This window comes from Corvus hawaiiensis, chromosome 24 (assembly GCF_020740725.1).
Source record: "Corvus hawaiiensis isolate bCorHaw1 chromosome 24, bCorHaw1.pri.cur, whole genome shotgun sequence".
Taxonomy (NCBI): Eukaryota; Metazoa; Chordata; class Aves; order Passeriformes; family Corvidae; genus Corvus; species Corvus hawaiiensis.
Window position 1 is genome coordinate 631,618 of NC_063236.1, and position 26,034 is coordinate 657,651.

Sequence of the window (26,034 nt, forward strand, 5' to 3'; positions counted from 1 at the left end):
CGGAGTCAGTGCTGGCTCCTCGGGAAATGCTGCCATGCCCCAAGCGACATTCAGATGAAACATTAGAAAGAGAGGGGTGAAGACAGAAAATGTTTGTTTCTTTGTATTCTCCCCTCTGGTATAAACCTACCAGAGTGCAGATTCTGCAGCCCCAAGTGTGACTCCAGGAAAATGTCCCTGGAAAGCAACAGGCACTACCAACACATTAATAATTACACCTGGGGTTGCTTACCCTGGAGGAGGATTGTTCCTATCTCATTGACTCATCAACCTGCAATTCACCACCTCTCACCAAAGCACCAGAAACCCCATTTTAGATCAATGCTGAGCTCAGAGCCCTCAGCTGCACCTCGGGAATGAGATCACAGCACTGTCACTGCCAGTGACCCTTCCAACACAAGGACACCTCCCACTATCCCAGGGTGCTCCAAGCCCTGTCCAACTTGGCCTTGGACACTTCCAGGGATGGAACAGCCACAGCTTCTCTGGGCAACCTGTGCCAGGGCCTCCCCATCCTCACAGGGAGGAATTCTTTCCCAATATCCCATCTAATCCTGCCCTGTGGCAGTTTGAAGCCATTCCTCCTGGCACTCCAGGCCCTTGTAAATAATTAGGTCACCCCAGAGCTTCTCTTCTCTAGGCTGAACAATCCTAATTCTCCCAGGCTTTCCTCCCAGCAGAGCTGCTCCATCCCTCTGATCCCCCTGATGCCTCCTGTGGGCTCTCTCCAGCAGCTCCACATCCTCCCTGTGCTGGAACCCAGGGCTGGAGGCAGCTCTGCAGGTGGGGTCTCACCTGAGCAGGGCAAAGGGACAGTCAGGGGTGTCCCAAATGGCAGCAGATTCCATCTGGAAGTGTCCTGCTCACCTAACCCAGAGAAAAAGGCAGTTTCCTGTACATGTCACACGTTTAACAGCAGTACATCCAAGTTTATCTGACATGCTCCAATACCACTGTCACAACTGCTCCACCTGGACCTGCCCCCATCCCACCAGGATCCAGCCACGGGAGCTGTAATTTACAGTGTGTGGATTTTCTGGGCCATAATTCAGACTTTTTACTGGAATGACTAAATTTCACATGTCAATGCTGAGACTGTCATAAAAGTAACACCAACATATTAATTTAATTAGTCACTTCCCGTCTTAATGGCCGACAGATCCTGAGCTGCTCTGCAAGCATCTCCCAAGGAATTTGGGACAGCCCAGAATTTGGGACAATGTCAACATCCAAGACCTGCAGCTGGGAAAGTAGCTGGAGCACCAAATATACACAATTTTTTTTAAAGTCAGGAATTTGGTAGTTGACACATTAGGAAGATTAACGAGGAAAGAAATAGAAACATCTAAAGAAACACAATGAATTGTTCAGATGAATTCTTCTAGGAGCTACAGGGCTGGCCAGGAGTAGCACCGGTGTCTTGCTAAGGAACACAGGGATGTTCTATATCTCAGGAATGCCTGGTGTCTCATTCGGCTGCTGAACTCAGTTTTTTTTTGTTTTCAAACAAATCAGAGCTGCAGGAGACCCCAACACCTGGCACGGGCACAGCTTCCCCCAGCACTGCCCCTCCTGAACCCTCGGGAGCCACGGCGGGGTCGAGCCCCAGCTCCGAGACCCCTCATTCCCCTCTGACTTTGCCAGGTTTGGGGGGGGACGGAGCCGAGCGAGGGGCGTGTCCCGAGGCGCCGGGGCGGGGCCGGGGCGTGGCCCGCGCGGTCGGGGCCGGGGCCAATGGGGCCGGGGGCGGGGCCGGGGCGGGGCCGGGGGCGCTGCCCGTTGCGGCGGCGGGCGCGGAGGTGCAGTCGCCGGTTCGGCCGGGACAGGTGCGGTGGGAGCCGCTGTTTCAGCTGCGACAGGTGCGGTGGGGTCTCCCTGGTTCCGCCGGGACAGGTACGTGGCGCGGGGAGGGAAGAGGGCACACAGGTGTGCGGTGGGATCTGCTGGCTGGGCCGGGGCAGGTGTGCCGGGACCCGCCGGTTGGGCCGGGACAGGTGCGGTGGGAGCTGCCCCCCCCCCCCCCCCCCCCCCCGGTTCGGCCGGGACAAGAGCGCGGGGCGGGGGTCAGGATTGCTGGAACTTTCCCCGACAGCGCAGTCGGACCCACCGTGGGGGCTCGGCCGGGCGCTGGGCCGCGGGTGAGTCCGGGCTGTGCGGGGCCGTGTCCGAGGCGAACCCGGGCCCCGCTCCGGGCGTCCGTGCCCAGCCCCGCGGGGGCACCGGGGCTCAGTGGCAGAGGCCCGTCCTGTCTCCCCGCCCGGTCTGGGGTCGGTGACCGTCGGGAAAAGCCGGGCCGGGGGCTCGTGGGTGCCGGGGCACGGTGAGGGGCCGCGCCCTCCGCTGCCTCCGGCTCTCGGCGGGTTCGTGCCCGGGGTTGGCGCCTGGTGCCCGCGGGTGGCCGGTTCCTGTAGCCACTTGTAAAGAAGAATAGGCCACTTCCACCTTGGGCAAGTGTTAGTAAGTTGGTTTCTTTTTTTTCTTAGGATTTTTCCAGATAGAGGGATTTACGTTCTGCTGTTAAACTCTTGGATAAAGTTATTGGAGGTAGATTTGATGTGTTGTGGCTCAATCACAGTCCTTCCCTAACATCTGGCACGTCTCTGGCATCCCTGTTTCCTCTTCCATCTCCTCTGCACTCTCTGCCACCTTCCACAGAACCTGTCTTCACTGCAGTAGGCAGAGCATTCATAGTCTTGTTTAAATCTTAAGATGTATTTTTTGAAATTACTCTGAATAAACCATTCAGAAAGAGCAGCAGAGAAAGCCCAGAGATACTTGACCATGCCAAAACTGTAAATGAATGAGAAAGTGCTAAGAATGTGGAATGGCATAAAAATGTGGGAGCACAAGTTTCAAGGCGTGTCAGAGTTCTGCTTCGTGTCATTTCTAGCGACTGAGATTCCAGATACGCTGCTTCTCTTTTCAGCTGAATGTCCCAGCAGCAGGTACTACCTTTATAAAGAGATTTTTGCCTTAGCAGGCCAGATTAACTCAATGTACCTGTGGTTTTGATGGAGAATGGCAGGGAAAGAGAAAAACTCAATAGGGAGAAGGTGCAGCCCTGAACAGGGCTGGCTGGAGCTGCAGTGGGATGCTCAGGCATCCAGAGCAGGGTTATTTTCTGAACAACTACATTCAGTTTTGTTTCTCAGTATTTTACTGAACTGTCCTTCCGTGTGTCAATGAGCACCTGTTCCCTGTGCCAGGGGAGCTCTGATGAATGCCCCGCTCCTGTTTCCTGGGCACAGCTGACTCTGCTCTGTGAAAGGCCATTTAAACTGCAGCAGGGCCTCAGGTGAGCTCCCTTTGGCTCAAGATTAGTCATAAAACAAAGTTCAAACTGTGGCATGATATGGCTCATTCAGCATTGGTCTTTAACATGGACAGAATTATTTTTTTGGGGATTTTCCAGCAGGAAATTCTATCTGTAATCTCTCTGTGTGTATTCTGGGGATTGAGACTGGGGGCTGTATCCTGCAGTCACAGAAATACTGGTTTTATTTGTGTATAAAATATGATTTTTTTTAAAAGGTAGAAGGTGGAAATGAGATCCTTTGTCTTTGTAGATGGTGATTTGTGCTGTTGTCAAAGGCCAGTCAAATGCAGAGCCCTCTCCTCTCAGTGCAGCCTGGATGGAGGTTTACAGGGGACTTGGTGATGCAGAGTGTGTTCAAAAAGGCAGGAATTTCAGAAAATAACTCCAGTTTAGGTTTCTCTTGCTGGTTGGAAGGGGCTCTGTGTGCCTTTCAGAGGCTGAGGCTGCAGATAGCTGCACCTGGAAAGGTAACATGGATAAGTGGTTTCAGTGTGTTTCATCGTCCCCACAAAACCAGCGTCACTTGTTTGCAGCGACAGTTCAACCTGCGCGTCCGAAAGCTCCACCAAAATCACTGTCCTGATAAAACACGTCCTGTCACGGCATGCCGTTCTCTCCAGGACATGGGGGAATTATGGAATGTGAGAGAAAGGCCCGTTCTTCCTGACTGCATCTCCCAGGACAGAGACGTGTTCACCTGCCACCTGTTGTGTCTCCAGGCAGGGAGCAGCACTGGAGAGGCTTCTCTGCTCCCAGGGCTCCCATTCCAGCACTGGGAACTGCCAAACTCTGCCTGTGCCCCTGAATTCTCCTGGACTGAGGTGTTGCAGAATCCCACATCTCTGTCACTTCTGAGCAGGTGCATTCTGTATGTGTGAGGATTTCGGAAACGTTGGCTTTTCTCCCTTTGATCGACTGTTTACACCACGTTGTCTGAGGGGGTTTCTGTTTATGTGTGACCAGTTGTCTGGCAGACCTGGACTCAGACTGGATCCAGAGTTTCGTGACTCTGCAAATCCGTTAAAGGTATTAATGGAAAATACAAGGAAGAGCTCAGCCTGCCTGGAGTTGGAATTGCAGGGTCAGTTCGTGCCCTTGCCACAGGCATTGTGTGACATGGGACTAGGGATAAAAGAAAAGAGGAAAAAAGGAAAGGCGTTGCCCTACAGGCTTTATTTTTGTCTTATCAGAGAACTCTTTAAATTAATCTCCCCTCCTTTCCTCCTCCACAAAAGAAAACTATGTAGAAAATAAATCTGATATAGTCTTGTTGGCTTCTGTGGTGAAAAGCTGGACAAAATCTCTTCCCATTTCCAGCAGGATGGGGTGGTTGGAGTTGTTCTTTAAGTAATTAATACTATTAACTGATATTATGGTAACTACTGCAACAGGAGGGGCACAGCTGCCTCCATGAACATGAGACTTGTTTGAGCTCACAGAGGAAACGCTGCTGTGCTGAGACCGAACACAAGAGTGAATGAAAAATGTTTGTATAGTAATTACATCCTCTTAAGTTTCGTAACTCAAACCCTCTTACATAAATGCCAGCACATTTGGTTTGAAACTGGAACAAGTGAGGGCACTTTGGGGCTTCTGGAGCTTGTGTGTGTGTGTGACATAGCAGTGTCACTCTGGCATCCTCCATGTCCACAGCTTCCGTGTCACTCCGCTGGCTCCCACTGCTCTCACCCCCCCCAGCATTGTGCCTGTGGCTTTATCAGGGCACCATCTCAATGGCATTTGCAGAGGAAATTATAACTGTCATCTGCTGCCTTTTTAAAGTCAGTTGATGGACGAGATCCTGAGGGGTTAGGATTGGTGGCACTGGGATGCTGGAGCACCTGAATAGGGACGCAGGAGCAAATCATTTTGTGAAACTTCTTTTCTGCTCCCAGTTCCTACTGCTGACACTATTCCTTCCTCCTGAGCAGGGATTTGGGAGATAAGATGGAGCCTTCCCCATTCAATAGAAGGCAATGGACGTCCCAGTCCTTGAAAATCACTGCAAAAGAGCTTTCCCTGGTCAACAAGAACAAGTCCTCGGCCCTCGCAGAGAGGTTCTCCAAGTAAGTGCTGTGGGGCCGGGGAGCACCAGCTGTGTGTGTAGGTGACAGCTGGTACCTTGGGCAGGGACTGCTGTGCTCGCAGTTGCTGTGCCCTGCACAGACACACCAACAATCCCACCCTGTGCATCCCTGGGAGCGGTGAGCAAATGCTTCTGGAGCTCTGGCAGCCTTGGGACTCCGACCATTCCGTGAGAAACCTTTTCAGTGCCTGACCAGTCTCTGGGGGAAGAACCTTTTCCTGATTTCCAGCCTAAACCTCTCCTGACGTAGGTAGAAAAGGAATATTAAGCTTCCCTTTTCTCTGAGAGACAGATAAAGGGTTACACTCAAACTATAAATATTGTATACCCTGAGAAAGCTGAGTGGCAGTAACCAATGCATTTCCTGGAAAGGCTTTTATTTCCTTAAGGAATTATGTAGGCTACAGCTGGGGTTTTCAATGGGATTTGGGCAATTGAGTCTCCGAGGCTCTTGCATTAATAGTTTAACAAAGTTTTGGGGTATTTGGATCTTGAGTGTGGGGCAAACGTTATGGAATCTGTAGGAGTGGGATAGTTACACACCCACAGCTCTAGAGTTCCTCTCTGGCCCAGGGAGAAGCTGTTTGCTGTCACCACCTTGTTAAGGTAATTTATTCACTCGCTGAAGCTTGATTACAGAACCTGGTCATCTTGCTAAATGTTGATAATCCCTTGAAAAAGGCTTACTGGAAGTAATCCAAACTGCTATTCCTTAATCAAGTAGCGTCCTTCTACATAGGTGGGGTCAGTTCCTTGGAAAAACCACAGTCCTGCTCTCTGGCTTTGCCGCCCTGATGCCTGCAGGGAAGAGTGTGACTTTTTAAAATGACGTTAATTAAATATTCATATGTGAAAGCATTTTTGTCCATCCCATGTAATGAGTTTTGTCAGGTCAGAGACACAAAAGGCAACAGCAGAGACTCAAAAAGTGCCCCATGCTGGGCTGACTCACAGAGCGAGGGCTGGGACTCCTCATCGTCATTTTCCAGGTGCTACTTGACTTTCATCTGTGTTCCTCTTTGTTTCTTCTTCCAGTAGTGATCCCTCTTCCTCCAGCATCACTGTCTCAGCACGTTGTGTTCAAATTCGGACCCTTTATAGTGCAGAGATGTGGGTTAGTGTGTTTGCATGGATTAAAGAGGAGCTTACGCTCAGAGAGCAGCAACAGCCTGTAACACACTCACTGTTGTGTCAAAAGCAGAATTCCACAGATAAGGAAAACAGAAACACCCTTTGCCCAAGCAGATGCTGGGCTCCTTCTCTCTGAAAGGCAGAGCTCTCCTTAAAATGGCAACATTTGTCACTAATTTTCATATTTCAAAGGCCAAGTGCAATCATCTTGCACAGTGAGGACTGTGCAGGGACTTGCACCCAGCACAGTGCAGGTTGCTGGGAGCTTCTTTCAGCTCCTTAAAGGACTTTGATTCATGATCCAGGGTGGCTTATCTCCAGAGGGCTGTGATTACCCATCCCGCTGCCGCGATGGCTCAGCTGCCCAGGAGGCAAGTGCTGAATGGGGGCAGTTCCCAGCCCGCAGAGTAAAATCCCCTGGCACTTATGGAGATTTTCGGCGTATGCCAAGCTGGAATTTGTTCTGGTTCAGCAGCTGCTCTATAAAGAGCTGAGTTATTCTTGCAAGGGGGCACAGCAGACAGCTGGGTGGCGGAAACAATGCAGCTATTCCAAGGTAAACTGTCTCTATTTGGGGATCAGAGTGCTTAGGGAATGAAAAATATGAATGCACGTTATTATTGTAAACTGGATGACTGAAAATGTGTCTGTCACTTGGCTTTGTGTTATTTGCTGCTGTTGGTCCAGCCTCTAGTTTTAGTTGAGGGGAGTGCACAGAACCCTTGGTGGGGGAAGAAAAATCTCAGCTGTCTTCAGGAGCATTCAGTATTTTGGTTAAAACTTGGGTTTTGTTTGTTTTTCACTCTCTCAAAGGTATCAGAAAGCTGCTGAAGAAGCCGCTGCTGAGAAGAAGAGAAGTGTAAGTGTTTTGTATAAGTGTTTGTTTCCTTGGGAATAAGCACAGCCTGCGATCAGGATGGATCACGCATGAATATTGCTGTGACAGTTGATTTTTGGAATATCAAAATTGCTGCTGTGTGTCCTACAGAAAACCTGGCTTAGATATAGGGTTTGCTTTTGCTTCATGGTCCATGCTTTTTCCCAATGTGGAGGAAAGGAAAGGAAGTCAAGTTTCTTGCCCAAAGCTGTGTTGAATCACCAATTCTCTCCTAAGCAAAAGGCAAAATGAGTTAACCACAAGCCAGGAATACCCACCTCCTGTTCTTAGCTGGAGGCACTTGTGTGGTGCCTCTCCCTTTCTTAACTAAATTTAAAAGTGCTTAAAAGGAGCCTCCAAGCCTCCCTGAAATCCAATGTGTCTTTGAGAGCTGTAGGATCTTCTCTGAAGTGACTTCCAGGGCTGTAAATGCCCCTGGATGAGGCAGCACCAACTTTTTGGCTCTGTTACAGCCCCACATTCCTTCCTGTAAACTCCATTGCACTTAGGTGTTCAGGGGTCAGGGAACCTTGGCTGACATATCAGGCATGAAGGTTGCAGGGCTTTGTCCTGGTCCTCGGGGTAATTTGTATTTTAAAGCACTGCCAGTATTTTCAGGATCTATAGGAAAGATTTGCTGCCTTGATTTCTTTAATGCTTGGGGAGCCACTCTTTGCTGTTTGGGATGTAGGTGAGATAAAATAAGCATTCTAAAAATTACTTTTCAGTCTTAAATTTTCTTCATTGCTTGTGCTTGTGTCTGTCAATCTTCCTGTGATCAGGGAACAGGCAAGTCTCACGCAGGAGGGACTTGTGTTAGGAAGCATGCTGGGATTCCAGAGGTGTTCCCGCAGGAACGTGCCACACAATTTCCAGTATTTCTGTTCCATTACAACACTTTCCTTATAATTTTAATACTTTCTTTTCAGTAGTCAGCAAACACGCTGATTTTTTTTTTTTGAAGTGTAGGTGGATTCAAGTCAATTTGCAAAGCAGCGTTCAAAATGTGACCAGAAGAGTAATAGGGTGAGAGACTTAAATCCTAATATAGCCGCTAATCCCAGTTAATTCCTGTAAGCCTGGCAGCCCTGCTCCACTTGCAATGAGTTTGGAGTGGTCTCCGTAAGGGAGAGACAGGAAACATGCAATGGTGGCAGGTATTGGATTGGAATGGCTCAAACAGGGGCTGGGCTGTTGCTCTGGGGAGAGGGAACTGCTGGGGGCAGAGCTGGTCTGGGAAGCAGCTGGATGTGAGGTGATGCTGCTCCGGGCCTTCCCTTGGGGGTGAGGCAGTGCCAGTGACCCGTGTGCATGTCCCCATCGGTGCTTTCAACGGGCTGAGTGAAATAGAACAAAAATCCCAGCAAGTTATTGGTTATTTTTAAACTGGAGCAGAAGGATGTTTGTTGTGAGTGCTTGGCTTGAGCTTTGGCTGTGTGGTGTAAAATCCTGGGCAGGTCTCTGGGAGCTGAAGTGTTGCTGTTACCCGAGAGCAGGAACAGGTAACTCGAAGGATTTAGTGGTTTCTGGGAGCTAATTTGTAGCTTTTGGAAGGCCTGATGGCTGTTGTCTTCTGAAGACACTGCAGCATTTGGTACACCAGCCTCTCCTATGGCCGCCTGTGCTCCTGTTTCCTTGTTCTGGGACTGGAGGCCCTCCTTGTGTGGATTTGAGTCCCATTTCCTTCATGTGTGGATTCAGGTCTTTTGTGTGGCATTTAACTCCTGGGGTTTGACTCCCTTTTGCCTTATAAGGCCATTCCTGTTTGCTCACTTCCTGCCTTACTCCTGACTTTTCTCTTCTCCCCCCTCCTTCCTTCCCTATCCTGGATGCTTTCTCCATGTGGCACAGCTGTAACTATTCACAGCTGGCCGGGAGCGGGGATCGGTGCTGAGCTTCCTCCTGCATGGAAAGGAAGTGCTTTGGAGAGCTGGAATTAACTCCTTGTTCCTTGCAGAACACAGAAAACCTGCCCGCTCACTTTACGAGGGGGAATCTGAGCGTGCTGAAGAAGAAGTGGGAGAATCCGGTGCTGGGAGCGGAGTCTGGGAAGGAAACGGTCCGGAGCAGCTGCGCTGAGGTGAGGCACAAGGTCGGGACCAGCCGCACCCCTTCGCCACCCCCGGGGGCTGGAGCTGCCTCTGGCCAGGCGCAGTGTCCCGCTGCTGACAGCACAGAGCCCCACATCCACTCACGGGAGAGCGGCAGCATGGAAAACTGTGTGAGAGAGCCCCGTGAAATGGAAAAGCCCGAAGCCAGCGAGAGGTCGGAGTCTCCGGGGAGGATCGAGAAGTACAACGTGCCCCTGACCAAGCTCAAGATGATGTTCGAGAAGGGTGAAGCCCCTCAGGCCAAGGTAAGGATCTGTCCCTCCAAATCTTGGAGAAGCTAAAGCTGCTGCCTCCGCGGCATCAGGAAAATCCCGGGAGGGAGTGGCTCCAACTATTGACTCTGCAAATATTGTGTTCATTGTTTTAGTGAAAGCAGAACATCGTGGTGTTAGTAACTTACTCGAGCCACACAAATATGTGCAGGGTGCTCGGAGTTGTGGCAGCTTGTGATTACTCGTTGGAGTAAAGTGAATTTGCTTTTGATAGGGTTCAGTGGAAGAGGGGAAAATAAGTGTGGAATTTATTAAGTTTTGTAAAGTGAGTTGAGATTGTTTGTGTCTCGTGAGAAGATTACAATGAGTTATGAAAATGTGAATTGCACAAAATACATATGTAGATATTTATGTACTTTTTAATATATAAAAGAGTAAGTAACTGTTTGAAGTGAGCTCAGCAATCAGGACTGTTGCAGTTGAGATGAAGCACTAAGGAGTGAGAGTTTTTGATATCTGTATCAGTATGAGTCGCACAAGCTCACACATACACACAGTGAAATACTCCCATCCTTTCCTTGCTCTTCCCTCATCTTTGTATCTTACAAAATATTTCTTATCGGGAAAAAAAAAAATCCTCACTGGGGGAAGACGAAGCCGAGATGGCCAGAGCAGCTCCTGCCCTCACTAGTTTTGACTTGCAAATGCTCAGGGCTCGCATTTTTCTTCCAACTGCTCATGAAATCTGATCCCGCATGTGGACTGCAGCCGGCGTGTCCCGGGGGGAATTGCTTAACTCCAAAATGAGTTGCATATGCTGGGGACTTGCAACACAGTCCCGAGGCCTCGATGCTGGTGGATTTTCCAGTTTTCTCATAGTTTCCTCTCCTCCTGGCTTTGTTTTACTGCGGGTGGTTTTCTTGCAGTATTGACTAAAACAAACACATTTTGGACAAAAGTTGGTTTAATATGTAACAATTTAGGGCTCAGAGGAGCAGCTCGGTGTTAAAGGGAATTTTGGGTCTGTGTGAAGTCATTTCACAACTTGAATTTTTGGAGTCTTTGTCATGATATGAGACCTTCGCTGAACTCTTGCTGTAGGGATTAATCACTCAGGATTCTCCAGGAGTTCTGCAGATGGGCTTCGAGTAACTTTATCTCAGCCTGGGGAATAAATTGTTTTGGAGCTGAGTGAATCTGAAACCGATAGTTTGTCAAGTTTAGCAATTCAAACACTGTTGAAAACCAACTAAACGCAGTAAACACCATCCAGGAGGCACAAAACTGGTCGGGTTCGGTTCAGAATTCCTATTCCAAGTTAATCTGTTACCCTTACTGCAGAAGGGAAAAGGAACGTTCTGAAGTTTAGATGTGTGGGGGAGAGGGGGCGTGTTTGGAATTCAATTCTCGTTCTGGGAATTGATCTGTGGATGGGAGGATGGTGTCAGTCAGTACAGTGGAGGGAGCTGGACGCTGTGGGGACCCAGGTGTGGCTCGGTGAGGTGGGAGCCACGACAGCACTGCAGCTCTGCAGTTGCCTCTCCCACTTATTTCCTGTGCTTTTTCCTGAGTGAGGCTTCGTGGAACCGTTTTGGTGGAAAATTCCTTTCTATCATTGAGTCCAACTGTAAATTCAGCTGAGAGATGGCAGTTTTCCTTGGACTTTACTGAAGACTTAATGTGTTGGTGCTGTCAGAGCTTTGCTGGCAAAACCTATGTGTGAACTAAGCAGCACCACGGCTGGAAGCTCGTGGCAGTGCTGATAAATCAACTTTCATGGTTGCTGGGCAGGTCTGGGGCAGGGATCCAGGTTAGAGCCTGGATTTCCTGATTCCATCTCCCACTCCAAACAAACCTACTCTCATTTTCAGAATTATAGGTAAAATCCCATCATTTATTCATTTATTCACTCAAATCTTGCTCTGTCTTCTGCAATAGATAGGAGGCAGATCTTCTTTTATTGCATTTTCATGGAAACAAACTGCCCTAATCCCATTAGAGGCAGGCACAGCAGCCTGGATTGCTCAGTGCTAAGCAAAGACTGGAACTGATAAAAGACCTGATGTCCAAAGGATTCTTCCTGTAAGTGATAGTGAAAGCACATCCGAAGGGGAGAAGAATCAGATCTGCAACACTTCTGAAAAAGTTGTCTCCAGGCTGGTTTGTGCTTTTCCTTTAAGGCAAAACCTGGCTGTGGCGTGTAGGTGACCTCGTGGCAGGGTCATGTCTGACACAGATGGTTTGTAATGAAATAGGTGTAACTTTGATTTGGGTTTTTGCCCAGCTCTGTGCCCCAGGCAAAGCTTTACCTGTGCTCCTGGTGCTTCTGCACTTGCCCAAGTCTGAGAACTTGGAGCTTTCCATAAACGAGGAATATTTTATCTCATCTCCAAAGCAGCAGAAACTGTGCCCTGGGAATTGTGGCCCAGCCAAAGAGTGACAAACCCCTGGGGGGCTTCGTCCATGTGAGAGGAGTTACCTTCCACAAGCCATGATCCTGCTGATTCCCTGCAGTTGGTCAGACCATCAGATGTGGTGGGGAAAGTCCCTCATCTTCCCCTCTGTTAAACATTTTTTTCTCTTTTACTCTGCTTTTTTCCTCCCCCCAAGATAAAACTGTTGATATAAAACCTACACATATTTGTAGGATATTTGTAGATTTACTGAATGTTTGTAGGTTTACTGAAATATCCCTGACCTCTAAAGCTTTTGTGTTCTGGTAGTTGGGATTTTTACTCTCTGTGTTCTGCAGCTCACCCACAGAAGGGCTCTTCAGGTGAGGTTGTGACACCTGCGGATGTGAGGTGGCAAAGGGCAGGAGGAGGAGCTGGCAGGGCTCTGGAGTGGTGCAGTTGGAGCACTCCTTATCTCTCGAGCTGCTTCTGCTGATTGAGCTTTTCCTGCTGGACCCTTTGGACCCCGAATTTCTGAGCTGCAAGAGCCCCAGACTCGTGGGTTCAGGGTGATGTTAAAGGGGACATTGGCTGAATAAGGATCATCTAAGAATAGTTTTCACAGAATGAAAGTCCTCTGCAAGTCTTTACAAGTGTGCAGGCACTCCCAGACCTGAGCCTATTGGTCAGGGCAAGACTTGTCAGAGCTAAAGCTCTTTTCCAGTAAGAAAAGTTACCAAAGTCTTAAACCACAGAAATAGAAACTATTTCCCGTGCTAATGGAAAAAGAGGTCTTCCAGCTGCATTTTCCTTTCCTGGTGAAGTTGCTGTTTGTATGGAAAGCAGCCTGATTATCTTACACTGCAGTTCTGTGAAAATAAAACTTTGGAATTTCCTTCAGTTTGGTGACCAGCAAATAAGAAAATCTGGGGGGAAATGTGTGGTTGGAGCATCTTGCCAAACCTTTTTCTCTACACTAGCCTCAATCTGAATTTCCATCTGTGATTTAACTCTTCCTAGAGAGGAAACAAAGGTCCAGCACCTTCTAGGATTTTATAGGTTGACTTTCAGCTGTGAGTACATCCTATCTTGATGGAGTCAGTTTAACCCTGTGCTCACAAACTTTTATCAAAGCTGTGGAAATTTCTTTTTGCGCTTTCTTTTATTGAGATTTAGATTCTGAGGAGCTGGTCTCAACAAATAAGAATAAAATCTGGTTGAGGCAGCCAGAGCATCTGTGTGGTGCTACAGGACACCCTGTCCAGCTCTGCAGCAGAGAGTGATTATCCTGGGGATCCGAGAATATTTATCTCTAACACTCTCCTGCTTAAGCTTCAGCCTTATCAGACCTAATTAAGGAATTATTTGGTACCAAATGCATGAACTATCCAAATCAAAACAAGTAACTCTAGATAACTTTTATTACAAAACTATGAATTCCTTTTTCCATGGCTGAAAATGAATGCAGATTTCAGATAAGTGGTTCCTTGCATCCTTCTTCTGATTTTAAATTGTCATACAATGACCGTGACTATTGGCTTCAACAGAAATTGCACAAAATGTAAAAATCTAGACTGAAGTTTTGTATATGCAGTGGGAACAACCTAAAAATCTGATCTTTGTGGTCCTTTTCAACCAAGACAACTGCCAAAGGGCACCAACTGACCTCTCTTAAGAAAGTGTTTTCCAGGTGACAGAGGGTCAGGTACTCTGTGATCAAACTTTATATTGGTTAAATAAGATGTCACCTGCTAGACTTGTTTATTCCAGTAAAGCAGATTTGCTAGTGACACCTGTGCCTCTTAAGGGATTACCCACAGCAATCCCTGTGTGTCCAGGCAGCTGATGGGAGGGTGTGTCCCCAGCAGGGCCCCCGGGAGCCACGGAGGGCAGCCTTGGGCAGGAGGATTTCAGAGAACAGCCTCTCCTCAGAGGACTGCGATGCCGCCCAAGGAGAGAGGAGCCACAGCACAGCAGGTCAGGAAACCTCGGGGCTGGGGCTTGGCTGGGTTGGTTTGGTTTTTGTTTATGAGATAAATCTACTTTATACAACACAATAGAAATTTTCCTGGAGGTGGCCAAGGAATAACTGGACATGGCACTCAGTGCTCTGGTCTGGATGACAAGGTGGGGATCGGTCAGAGGTTGGACTCACTGGTCTTGGAGGGTTTTTCCAATCTCAAGGATTCTATGAAATAACTTTTGCCTTTCCAAAATGGAAGGAAATGCAGCCACCTTCCAGCTGCAATGGCCACCAGCATGCCATTTAATGAGTGAAGCCTTGCTGGGAGTTTTAAACCATTCCACTCTGAAGCATGGGAAACCAAGGCACAGGGAATAACCAACAAGTTAAGGAATGCAACCCATTCTTTCCCTGTGTCTCAATCCTAGAACTACTTTGAATAGTCAAGCTAATTTAGGAAGCAGTGAACAGACAGTCAATGTTCCTTCTTCCTCCTTGCTTCAGTCCTCATCCCTCCTACCCTGGCCAGGCACAGGGAGCTACTGTGAGCTTTGACTTAAACAAAATTATGTATTTTTATCTGTTTGGAGACCTTTTTCTAGCAAACCATTTGCAGTCTTTTGGGGTTTCAAGGAATAGCTGATATTATAAATACTCATAGAACATCCTAAATTGGAAAGGACCCACAAGGATCATCCAGCCCAACTCCTGGCCCTGTACAGGACACCCCAACAATCCCACCCTGTGCCTGAGAGCATTGTTCAAATTCTCCTGGAGCTCTGGCAGCCTTGGGGCCGTGACCATTCCTGGGGAGCCTTTTCAGTGCCCAACTCCCCTCAGGGGGAAGAACCTTTTCCTGATATCCAACCTAACCCTTCCCTGACACATCTCCAGCCGTCCCCTTGGCTCTCACTCCTTACTGATACACGTTGTGTCCTCACTGGCATGATCCTGGAGAGAATGGCAATGTTTCTCCTCCCCAAGAAGGATCTTGGTAAGCGCTCTGAGAATTATCCATTATTCATGTTTGGTTTTTTTTACCAGGGTATCTTGTAGAGACCAGTCCAGGAGTCAGCCCAGACAAGGCAGAGGCCAGGAGGAACCTGGACATGCCCCGTTTATCTGAGACGTCAATAAAGGACAGGCTGGCCAAGTACCAGGCAGCTGTGTCTAAGCAGGGCAGTTCCTCAGGCATCATTCCCATGGTAAGTCTTGGCTTGTGTGGAAGTGAATTTTTGTCCCAGCCTGAGACTGAAAAGATGATCTTATGGAAAGCAGGCTGCTTGAGGGTAATGCTGTTTTTTTTGGAAAACAATTCTGTGCCCATAGGAGTAATTTCTTATGAAGAGTTGTCTCTACATACTGCAGGAAGAAATAAGTATATTTGCATCTTCCTGGAATAATGTTGAAAGTTTTCCAAGGGATTAATTGCTGGCACCCTGACCGAAGTCCTTCTGAAGCATAGTTGACGTTCTTTTTCTTTCTGAGTGTCTGTAGGTCTCTGCATGTTTCTTGGTTTTGCTTAAAAAAGAAAACTCAACTCAATTCCATGTTTTCCATGAGCTCTAAGCTGTGGGAAACTGAGGCACGGCAAGATGAAGTGACTTTGTGTCACACAGTGCTCAGAACTTGGATCTCTTGGCCTGCAGCTTTGGGATCTCCAGTCGCTTCTCCTCACTTTGCTTTTCATCTCCCGTCAGGACTTCTCACCACTCTCTGAATCCAATTAGACTCTTGCAGTGAATGAACCTCTGCCTGTTTTGCAAATATTTGATCAGGAACTGAACAATTAATGAAGTGTTGCAGCTGAGGAGGTTTCAGGAATCTCAGCTTTTGTTAAAAACTGCTTAGGTACATTTGCTGGAAGTTTCTGATACTTTTGCTGAATGGTGGGAACTTATATTGCTCAAGCATTACTTTTATTAACCAGAGTAATAGATTTGAAGAGGAAAGGCCTTTTTAAGCTGGGAAACTTGCCCTGGAAATGAGAGCCTGAAGTGCTGGTTCTCCCTCAGAGGAGCGCCTGCTTCGCAGGAGTCTCTGTAGAGAGCCAAGGGCCTCTTCCCAGCTCGAATGATTCCTGAATTTCATCTGCACGTGGGCCAGATTCTCCAGCTGTGGGAGGAGGGTCAGTAAAACCTTCCCTGCATGAATGGAAAGTCCTTGCAGCCACTGCAACAAATCTGATTAACCTAATTGCCCATTTCTGCCTCCTGGACTCGTTTCCTGATGCCTTTTCCAGTTTGGGGCTCAGAGTGCTGGCTGAGTCACTAAATTCTGTCCTGATGGCAAGAGATTTGCCATTTCTCCAGAGGCTCCTGTTTGCAGCCCCCCAATGCTCTTGGTTTAGTGTCAGTCCACCCTGATGCTCTCAGGATGCCCCATTTGGGCACAATCTCTTCTCATTTTGACCTGGCACTTGGACGAGGGCAGCGTAAGATAGAGCAGACAGGGGCTCCCGTTTGCAGTGCCACTGTTCCAACAGCAGCCCTAACCTTTGGATCTTCTCCTCCCCTGCTAGCAAAGCAACCAGGGCTTTCTTGATATGGAAGTGTGGTGTTTGTGCTGCCCTTCTCACATCTGGGCTACAAAGGAAAGCCAGAATCTGTCTTGGGATCAACTATTTTGGGGCATTGTGGTGTAATAAGGCCTGGATTAAAACTGATGCACACTTGGTTCGAGCAGGGGTGAGGAACAATCAGTGTTGCAAGGGATGCAGGAAGGGGAGGGAAAGGTGCTGGGCAGCAGATACAGAGGTCTAAACACGAAAATGCCAACATTTGGTTACAAACCTCTTGGATGTGGTTGGTTTTGTGGAGACTTGTGTCCAAGTGCAGGAAGACACTGGTGCTGGCATGTGGCTCTTCGTCTTTCATGTCATAGAGAAGATGCCTTGTGAAAAGCACGAGGTTTCCAATGATCTTGTGTCCTGTGGCAATGAAAGAAACACGAGGTTTCACTGGATTTTATTGGTTTTAAAATCTGAAAGATCCTTCTGTGAAAGTCTTACGTCAGTCTATTAAGAACAAAAATCTCAGGAAAATAGAGTCAGGGTTTTGACTAGAATTGAAGCAAATGTGGTATTTGCTTTTATGTCAAATTGTATTTAGGAATGACACTGTACTTTAGGCAATGCTTGTCTGGAAATACTTGTCATTCCAAGTGAAAAGTTAACATTTCTTGAAAAGGGAGACGTGGATTGAGCAGGGAATATTTAGGAGTTGATTTTAAACAGGAATTTGGAAGAAAAGGGTTGTTCAGGAAAACGCTGGCATTACCTCCTTAGAGCACAGTAAAATTCTACAGCCCAATCCTGTTCCCTCATTAGAATATGTCACTTAACAAGTGTTTATACATTTTTATGGCCCTTCCTTTAGTTATCACTCCATGTACTCAAAAAACAGTTTTTAAAACATTTCAAGAAAAATAGAAAGCACATATTTTCTTAGGAGAAAAGAACTTGTCACCTTTCCAGTGCTTTGTCCTATAGAGTGAGATTCAAGCCAGTGAGAGTGAACTCAAGAATTACAAATCTGGGCAGAAGGAGAATCTGGCACCAATTGAGGACTCCAATTCCTGTCAGGATGGGGAGAAGGTAAGATGTCCGTTCTGGTGGAGATCAAGGGCTTTGTTTTAAGTGGAACTGGCTGTGGAAGCACAGCTGATACACTGGTTCCGTGTCCCACATGCCATCTGGGAATCGAACATGAGCAGCTGATGCAGATTAGTTACATGCTGCAAAATTCCTGATTTTTTTAAAATTTTTTTTTAGTCTGTCTCTGAATTATAAGCCAGCAAGTGTCTGTGGAAGAGAATGTCTAGAGAAGTTTTCTGGGAGAGTTTTTCTGTATTGGTAGGTTTGTTTTATGGTGGGTTTTTTATAAATGAAAAAATCCATACCAATTAAAAAAAAACCCATAAGCAACTTTATATGACCCAAGTAAAAGGAGTTTATCACTGTTTCTTCTGCATTTAGTGGCTAAATTTTAGGGTAACTGGGAATGGCAGTTTGGGTTTGTTCCTGGTTTTGAGCTTCAGCTATAAATTGAGACTCTGTAAACTGGACTCAAGCATTTGTTCCCTGAACTGAGGACAGCAGACGGGATAAAAGTAGCTGAATAATAATTGGGGTACTGTGTATTCCATCCAGGCTGAACACGTGGCAGCTTAATGCCAGGAGGGCTTTTAGAGCTTTTCAGCCTTCCTTGGGCAAGGGGCCAAATCTTTGCTTTCAGCTGTTCCTCAGAGACAGCTGAGCAGCTTCATGTCTGACTGGTGGAGGCTGCTTCCTGCTCCAAGGTGAGTTAATTAAAAGACCACCTGTTAAATCAGAATATCTCCCTGTTGTGAATGGAAGATTTGAATAAAATTTCTTGTATTCAGCTGTAATTGCAGAGTTACTTGTTGAGGTGTCCAGGTGCAACAAGAACCTGAATAGAGCATTGTTTGGGAGCCAGGATTGTCCTTTGGAAGGGATGTGGTGAACTTGGAAATGAGCCTAATTAAAGCTGCTTGTCGTTAATGTCAGAAATGGGAATCCTCTGGCAAAAAGGAAACAAAAGACACTTCACTCTGTCATTTTTCACACTGCACCCGTGGCACATTCAGTAGCCAGACGTGTGTGGCTTCAGCAGTCTCAGAACATGTTCATGCTCTGCCCAGGACAGTGGGGTACAGCTCTGTTTTCAGCAGACCAGAGGATGTTAATACGTGTAACTTGTCTCCTCGTTACCTCGTTAATTTACAAATTTCGGTTGCTCGCAACGGACTTTTCAATCATTAAGGTGAATTAGTGATGATTTGCAGTTAATCTTGTTTACAGTACTTTAGTTCCTCAGTGATTAAATAGCAATAGTGCCAAGTTTAATAAGGAGTTATATGTCAAGAGCTTTATCTGTAGCATGTTTTGTTCATGGTTGCACTTGATGATCTTAAAGGTTTTTTCCAAACTAAACAATGCTGTGATTCTGTTTAGTATTTGAAACTGGTTTAGATCCAGTTTCTCCAGTTTTTAATCTTTTTTAATTACTAACTTGTTTGTTTTTTTTTTTTAAATTCAGATGTTCTTTTTTATTTTGGGGTTTGTTTTGGTGTTTTGTTTTTTTTTTTTCCCAAGAGCACAGTCTCTGCTGAATGTTTAAGTGTCAGAGATTGGTCAAATGTTGGAGGGAGCCATGAGATTTCCAGTAAATGTGCTGCTTGGGGTCAAGAGACTTGTAAGAGAGAAAACCTGGGAGGAACCTCAGCAAATCAACCAAGATTTGAGGGTTAATAAAGGTGTACAAAGAAACAGAAATCTGATGTTTGTGTGTGTGAACCCTGTGAGGGTGTCTGCTTTATAGCCAGGACTCTCTTGACCGTCAGCTGGAGCCTTTTGTGCCTCAAAAACAAGGAGTCCTTTCCTGAGCCCCTCAGGTCTCTCCCTGTCTCGGTGCTCAAACTGCCTGGTGCCTTCCTGGGGCCATGATTGTTCAGATCTCAGAAGGTCAGAGGTTCTCATTGTCTCATTTGCTCTTGCAGGTTTCTGTAGGTGAGAACAGCTTGTCTTTGCACTCTGGTCTGCTGGAGGATGGCCATGGTGAGCCCTATCAAATGATTAATTAATAAAAACTGTCTTGTACTAAAAATCTGTCCTGTGCCTAACACAGACTTTACAAGAATTGCTTTCCTGTTTAGAAGTTCATTTGCAGCTGTAATTTTAAAACATCTCTAACTCCTGTTGCCCTGATTGAACACTTCTAAATGTAGCTCCCTCACTGTTTAACTTGAACTGATACTCTGGTGGGTCTTGTGAGCATAAGCTGCCCACGGTTTAACGCCATTGTAATTGCCTTTTCTCCCTCCTCTGCTCCTCAGTTGGACAGTCGGAGAGCGAGGCAGAAGCTCAGAAACATGTCAGCTCAAAGCAGCAGAACCTTGGTGCTAAAGCAGCTGGGCAGACAGAGGCCTCCCCACCGAAAGCCGTGAAGGTAACGCAGCTCTTTAGTCTCAAGCACTGGTGAAGGTTAAAACCAACTGTTGTCCCTATTTAATACTGAAAAGCCTAAATGTGCTTAAGCATAAAGGTCTGGCAGTAACTGGATCAATACCTGCTCCATCCTCATCAGAGTGTGATTGTGAGGGCACTTCAATTCGGGGTGGGAAAGCACCTCAGAACGGTCAGGTTTTCCCCACAGACTGGGGGGGAGTTGCTTGTTGCTGTTACACCCCTGCGACAGAGGGGCTGCTTCTCTTCAGTGTGGCAGAAGGGCTCGAGCAGAGGATGGTCTCAGATGAGGTCCTGGTACTGATCTCCAGAGCTTTTATCAGTCTGGGACTTTGCTTTGCTCCTCTTCCAGCTGTTCCCAAGGTAACTGCAACTGGTAGTAACTTTATAGTGAGGGCACTGTGGTGCCTGACTCCATAAAAATAAGTATGGCTTTCTGAGTAATGAGTCTTTGATGTTACAGTTTCTTTAGGGAGCGAAAAAGCAGATGGAGAACTTTGGGACAGGGATGTAGTTGCTAATCTGATTAGATAACAAATGGCAGTGCTGGATGGTTCGGTCAGGCTGTACTTGCTCATCACGTGTGTTGTTTGGGGTTGGGATGCTGATTCCCTCGGCTGCCACACACTTCCTGGCTCACTCCTGAGGAAACAACTGGGCTTTTGTTGTTTTCCCCATCTTTGGGAGGAACAGCCCTGAGCTTGGAGACTGGGGAGATGTGGCTTCCCAGTGTGCCAGGGAAGAAATGCCAGTATGGGAACTTGAGCTGCCAGTGAGAGTTGTGTGATCCCAGTCTGTGACACACAACCTGCATGTCCTGGTGCTCTCTGCTCTCTCTTGATATTATCAAAACCATTTTAGCCTTTTGCCCAGTTACTGCTTTAGATGCTGCACTGTGAGATAGAAGCTGCTGTTTATTCATGCAAGGTTCCTATTTGTCTCTTCCAGCTTCTGTCTCCTGTTCTTGGTTCCTAACCTCTCCTCCTGCCTTCTGCTTCCCTCCTAATGTGAGCTCAACTCTCAGCTTTCTCTCAAGTCCTTTTTATACTTACTGGGCCTCATCTTCCTCCTGTAGCTCCTATTTGTAGTGTCCTGGAAAGGAATTTCTGTCTCTTCACAGCCCAAAACGCCTCTCCACAGACATAGGGCTCATTGTATGCAAGTAAGTTCCTCTCCTTGGATGGGGATGTGATTGCAGAAGCCCATGCCAGCACTGTTGTGTCACCATGCAAAACCAATGCCATCATTGAGCTCACTGAGCTTTCAGGGAGAAAACGTTTTGATGGGCAAGCAAATTGTTGCTGCCTTGCTCCATGTGGCAAGCACAGGTGATGAGATTTTTGTTTGCATCACTAAATCTCATTTTTTTTGAGATTTCATTTAGTGACTCGAGATTCAGAGTTTAGGCAGCACCTAGAAACTTTGGATTCTTTTTCAAAAGGAATTCCGAATTTTGTTAGTGAAGCTGTCATCACTGGAACTTTAATCTACTGTAACTTCAAGCAATGCCTGGAAACCCTGAAATACATATTAAAATGGAATTAAATTGGCAGCAAACTTTATGGTGGTGACAAAATGACTTGAGCTGGCTCCATCTTCAGCAATCTGCCCTTACACACTGGAACTTTCATTCCTAACCATTGTTTCTAGACTGTTATAAATAAATTTCTGTGATTATGTCTTCCTTTGACCTTCCTGTTTTTTCTTTAGCCATCAGATTTTTCCGTAAAGCTTTTTGTAAGTTTGTAGCAGGTAATTCTTTCCCACGGAAAAGCCACACTATAAGTATGTCTGTGCAGACTTCAGAGTGGAGCCTGGGCTGCTAAATCATTTGTAATCAACATGGAGCCTCAAAATGCCAGTGTTGTGTTATTTAATTTATCCTGTAAAGTGTCCTCCCCATTGGCCAGTGTTAATAGATTTCAAGGAGTAAATGGCATCCAGTGACCTTTTCTCATGGACAATGTTCTTGCTTCCTTGATGCTGTTGAAAAACAAACGCGCGATCGTTGCTGCACAGCAGTGACACTCGACTCCTCAGTGCTCAAGTTTATCCTTGCACTAACCCCTCAGGAAATTCAGTAAGCACATAAGAATTTTAGCTGTTTAACCTCAAAGCTCTGCTCACTTTGAATCTTGAGCAAGTTTAGGGGGCTGCAAGTCCTGAAATCTGAGTGTAGTTTCTTTGGGATAGAGCTGGAATTGTTTACAAGTGAAGTCAGGAGTGTTTCCTGCTGTTGTATCGGTGCTGAGACTATTTCCTCCTCTTTGAGAGGAAAGATTTAACAAAAATGGATAATTTCAAACCACTGAGCAGCCTGTTTCACCTCTTTCCTCTCCCACCCTGCACTTTTTGAGGCTATTTCAGTTCTTCTGGTGGACAGTGTCCCTGGCCGTAGCAGGGGATTGGAACTAGATGACCTTCAAGGTCCTTTCCAACCCAAACCATTTCGAGATTCTCTTTTTCTGCATGGTTTTTATTATTTTGGTATGTCTCACACTGACTGTAATCAACTGGAATGTTTCATCAATCTCCTATCAGTAAAAACTGGGGCTGCAGGAACGAGACAGCTTTGGGGAACTGGCTCAGTTTTAGTGCTCTCATTGTTCTTTCCCAACCATTGCTCAGCATGTGATGCTTCAGCTGTGGGATTCACTGGGGTGAAATCTTGGCTCCCTGTCAAGCCACAGCAATCCCATGGGCCTGTCATAGCTTCTTGCTGCCCACCAGACCCCGCTGCACCATAATTAGAGAGTGACTCTCTGCAGTTCTTGAGAGCTCAGGAAGCTGTGCATGAACTCTTGCCAAGTCCCCAGCAGTTGATGTGTTTTCCCGTTAACAAACTTTCTCTTCCCCCTGTAGAAATTCCAGTTGCCAATGAAGGAAACCTGTGTTGGGTGTCAGAAGACCGTGTACCCCATGGAAAGGCTCTTTGCCAACCAGCAGGTGTTTCACATCAGCTGCTTCCGCTGTTCGTATTGCAACAGCAAACTCAGGTACCTGCACTGCTCCCTTGGCTGCCCTCTGGGAAGTGTATTTTCCTCTCGCAGCTGAGGAAGGTGCTGCTCAGGCCTAGCTGAGCTGGAAGTCACCATAATCCAGTGATTTGTGCAGGAGTGTAGGAGAGGTAACGCAGGCCTAGTTCTGCCAGTGCCTGGTGCACTTGATGCCATTTTTAAACTCTTAATGTAATTTTATGTGGGGAAAAATATAATGTCCGGCTTTATAAAGAATTCCTAGAAAGAGCCATACAAACCCTGCGGGCTGTAATGTGTGGAAGACTGAAATTGAATCTCTTCTGTAACACAACTAAAATAGACACCCGTGTCAGTGGCCTTGAGCTCTAACGTTTGATCTGTGTTTCCTGAACAGCCTCGGGACGTACGCGTCTCTGCGTGGGAACATCTACTGCAAGCCTCACTTCAATCAGCTCTTCAAGTCCAAAGGCAATTACGATGAGGGCTTTGGACACAAACAGCATAAGGAATTGTGGGCAGGTAAAGCTGAATGTGAAGAATCCCCGGAGAAAACCGTCCATGGTGTAAATGCACCAGAAACTCCACAAAGCCCAGGAGTAGAGGATGCCCCGATTGCAAAAGTGGGAGTTCTGGCAGCCAGTATGGAAGCAAAAGCTTCAGCTGTTCCTGAAAGAGAAGAAAGACCAGCAGAAACAAAAAAGCTCAGGATTGCCTGGCCACCTCCATCTGACCAAAGTATCCAAGGAAGTGCCTTAGATGAGGGCATCAAAGTACTTAAACCCAAGTGGCCTCCAGAAGAAGAGATTTCCAAGCCAGATGTGCAGGAGGATGTGGATCTGGATCTCAAAAAGTTAAGAAGATCTTCCTCGCTGAAGGAGCGAAGTCGCCCCTTTACAGTCGCAGCCTCATTTAGAACAATATCTGTTAAAGGCCATAAAACAGAGAATTCACTGTCTCCTTCTAAGGCAGAGAGAGATACCTTGAAAAGGAGTGAGGAACTGGAGAGCGAGGTTGTCATAGAGAAAAAGCAAAAGGAAAAGAAGGTTGAGCATAGGAACATCCAGGACGCTGGAGAGAAAAATGTGGAGGAAGAACGGGAATTGTCTGGTGTCAAAACAGTAGAGCATAACGTTGTAGAGAATGGCCAGGTGAATGCAGACACAGATGAGGAAGAACATGCTACGGAGGAGCCAGAAATTCCAAAGGAAGAACTCCTTGAACCAAATTCTCCTAAACATTCCAGCTTAGCCAATGTCGTGACTGCTAAGGAATCATGTCCAAACCAGAATCGCAAATCCCAAGACGTTGGGTTTTGGGAGGGTGAAGACGTGGAAGATCTATCTGTGGAAGAACAGATCAAAAGGAATCGCTACTATGAAGATGATGATGAAGAATAAACTGGCCTTTTACTAGAAAACTCGCTGCAAGGTGCTGGGCCTTTTGAAATGGGTATTTTTAGCTTTAACGAACAGCTCTCCTGGATGAAGTGATGCTGCACTGCACATCGGCGTTAAGGGAATCTGCGTACAAATTATCTCAGCTAGAAAACTCTGGAAGCCTGCAAATTCTTTAGGTGCATGGAACAAGCGTCTGGCTGTGGGATGGCTTCAGCAGGTAGTGTCTGTCCCCAGCACGAGAACAGAGCTGTTCTCTGCTGTCTTATCCCTTTGAGCTTCAATAGGTATTTCACTAACAATTTATGGAATTCCACTGCACTTGCCGTGGTGGTGTGGGACAGGGCCTCTGGAACACACCACCTGTAACCACTACAAATGCTACTGCAGTGCTTAGGGACCAACTTCAAAGGGACTTCCTGGCCTGCTTTAAAATGGTCACTTAATGCACTTTAATACATGGAAAGGGCACAACTGGGCTTTTTTTTTAATAATAAAAACATTTCTGTGTGTAGTGTCCAACAACTAAAGCATCCTACACTGAGTGCAATGTGAATTTCTGTCTCAAACCTGCCTGTGATCGGTTGAGGAGTCCCTGCACAACTGGAATGGTGCCCGTTGCTGGACCATGTGTATTTCAGTGCTTTCCCAGGAGCTGTGCTGGCTGCCAGGTCTCTGCAAAAGACAAGTGAACGCTTTGGAGCAGCCCGCAGGGCATTACTTCTGCATTTCACACGCATTTGAAGTGGAGTTTTTTGTTCGTTTTGTTTTTGTTGTCATTTCTTTTTTTACTTGGAGTTCTTCATCATCATTTAAAACTGCAGATAAGATTCTTAAGGCCTTTTGACAACTCTGAAATCCTACTTGTATCAAGCTGCCATAAATCTTTTCCTTACAGCTGTGAAATTGTGCTGCATTGCAAAAATCTCTGGAATCAGTGACACTTTTCCAATTGCCAGTGTTGAAGATTAGAACATTTTTTAATTTGACTTCATTATTTTACAAATAATAAAATCTTGAATGGGGGGAGGAGGCCCTTTTTTTTTTTTATTAGCTTTTATTTGTACTGTATTCTCAAGAGAATTAGATCTTAACAATTCTTGAGGTGTAAAATATTCTGCTTTCTTAACAGTTCTGCTAACGACAAAACCTTCAATAAAGTTTGGTCGTTTCCACTATAATTGAAGTCTGCATTCATCTTGTTGCACAAAGAGGCCGTGTTTAAAGAATTGTCATGAAATCATGGGATGGTTTGGGTTGAGGGAGACCTTAAACCTCATCCCGTTCCACCCCCTGCCAGGGCAAGGACACCTTCCACTAGACCTGGCTGCTCCAAGCCCTGTCCAACCTGGCCTTGGGCACTTCCAGGGAGCCAGGGCATCCTCTGGGAAATCCATCCCAATGACCTACCACCCTCCCAGGGAGGAATTCTTTCCCAATATCCCATCCATCCCTGCCCTCTGGCAGTTTGAAGCCATTACCCCTTGTCCTGGCACTCCAGGCCTGTGTAAAAGGTCTCTCTCCATCTTTCCTGCAGCTCCTTCAGGCACTGGATGGCCACAATTAGATTCCCCCCAAAGCTTCTCT

The 26,034-nt window shown here is 46.7% G+C and overlaps 1 protein-coding gene and 1 long non-coding RNA gene across 7 annotated transcripts; one reads left to right on the plus strand and one right to left on the minus strand.

The window, feature by feature from the left end:
- Nucleotides 1-1,775: 1,775 nt before the first annotated feature.
- Nucleotides 1,776-25,628, plus strand: LIMA1 (LIM domain and actin binding 1). Of its 6 annotated transcripts, none has more exons than XM_048327487.1 (11): nt 1,776-1,893; nt 5,248-5,382; nt 7,347-7,392; nt 9,368-9,766; nt 13,965-14,103; nt 15,134-15,294; nt 17,580-17,684; nt 19,610-19,667; nt 19,946-20,058; nt 22,938-23,071; nt 23,448-25,628. In XM_048327487.1, exons 2-11 carry the CDS (start codon nt 5,264-5,266, stop codon nt 24,448-24,450), a joined length of 2,277 nt encoding a protein of 758 aa, XP_048183444.1. In that variant the 5' UTR covers nt 1,776-1,893; nt 5,248-5,263; the 3' UTR covers nt 24,451-25,628. The 6 variants fall into 6 exon arrangements, with proteins under 6 accessions (XP_048183444.1, XP_048183442.1, XP_048183439.1 ...); XM_048327485.1 differs by having other exon boundaries at nt 1,776-1,892; nt 5,245-5,382; XM_048327482.1 differs by lacking the exon at nt 1,776-1,893 and having other exon boundaries at nt 13,992-14,103.
- Nucleotides 3,526-17,015, minus strand: LOC125337673. The gene is made up of 3 exons (XR_007208111.1): nt 16,882-17,015; nt 6,355-6,495; nt 3,526-3,775 (listed from the first exon to the last, which is right to left on the minus strand). It is a non-coding gene; the product is annotated as an uncharacterized LOC125337673 (long non-coding RNA).
- Nucleotides 25,629-26,034: the final 406 nt, after the last annotated feature.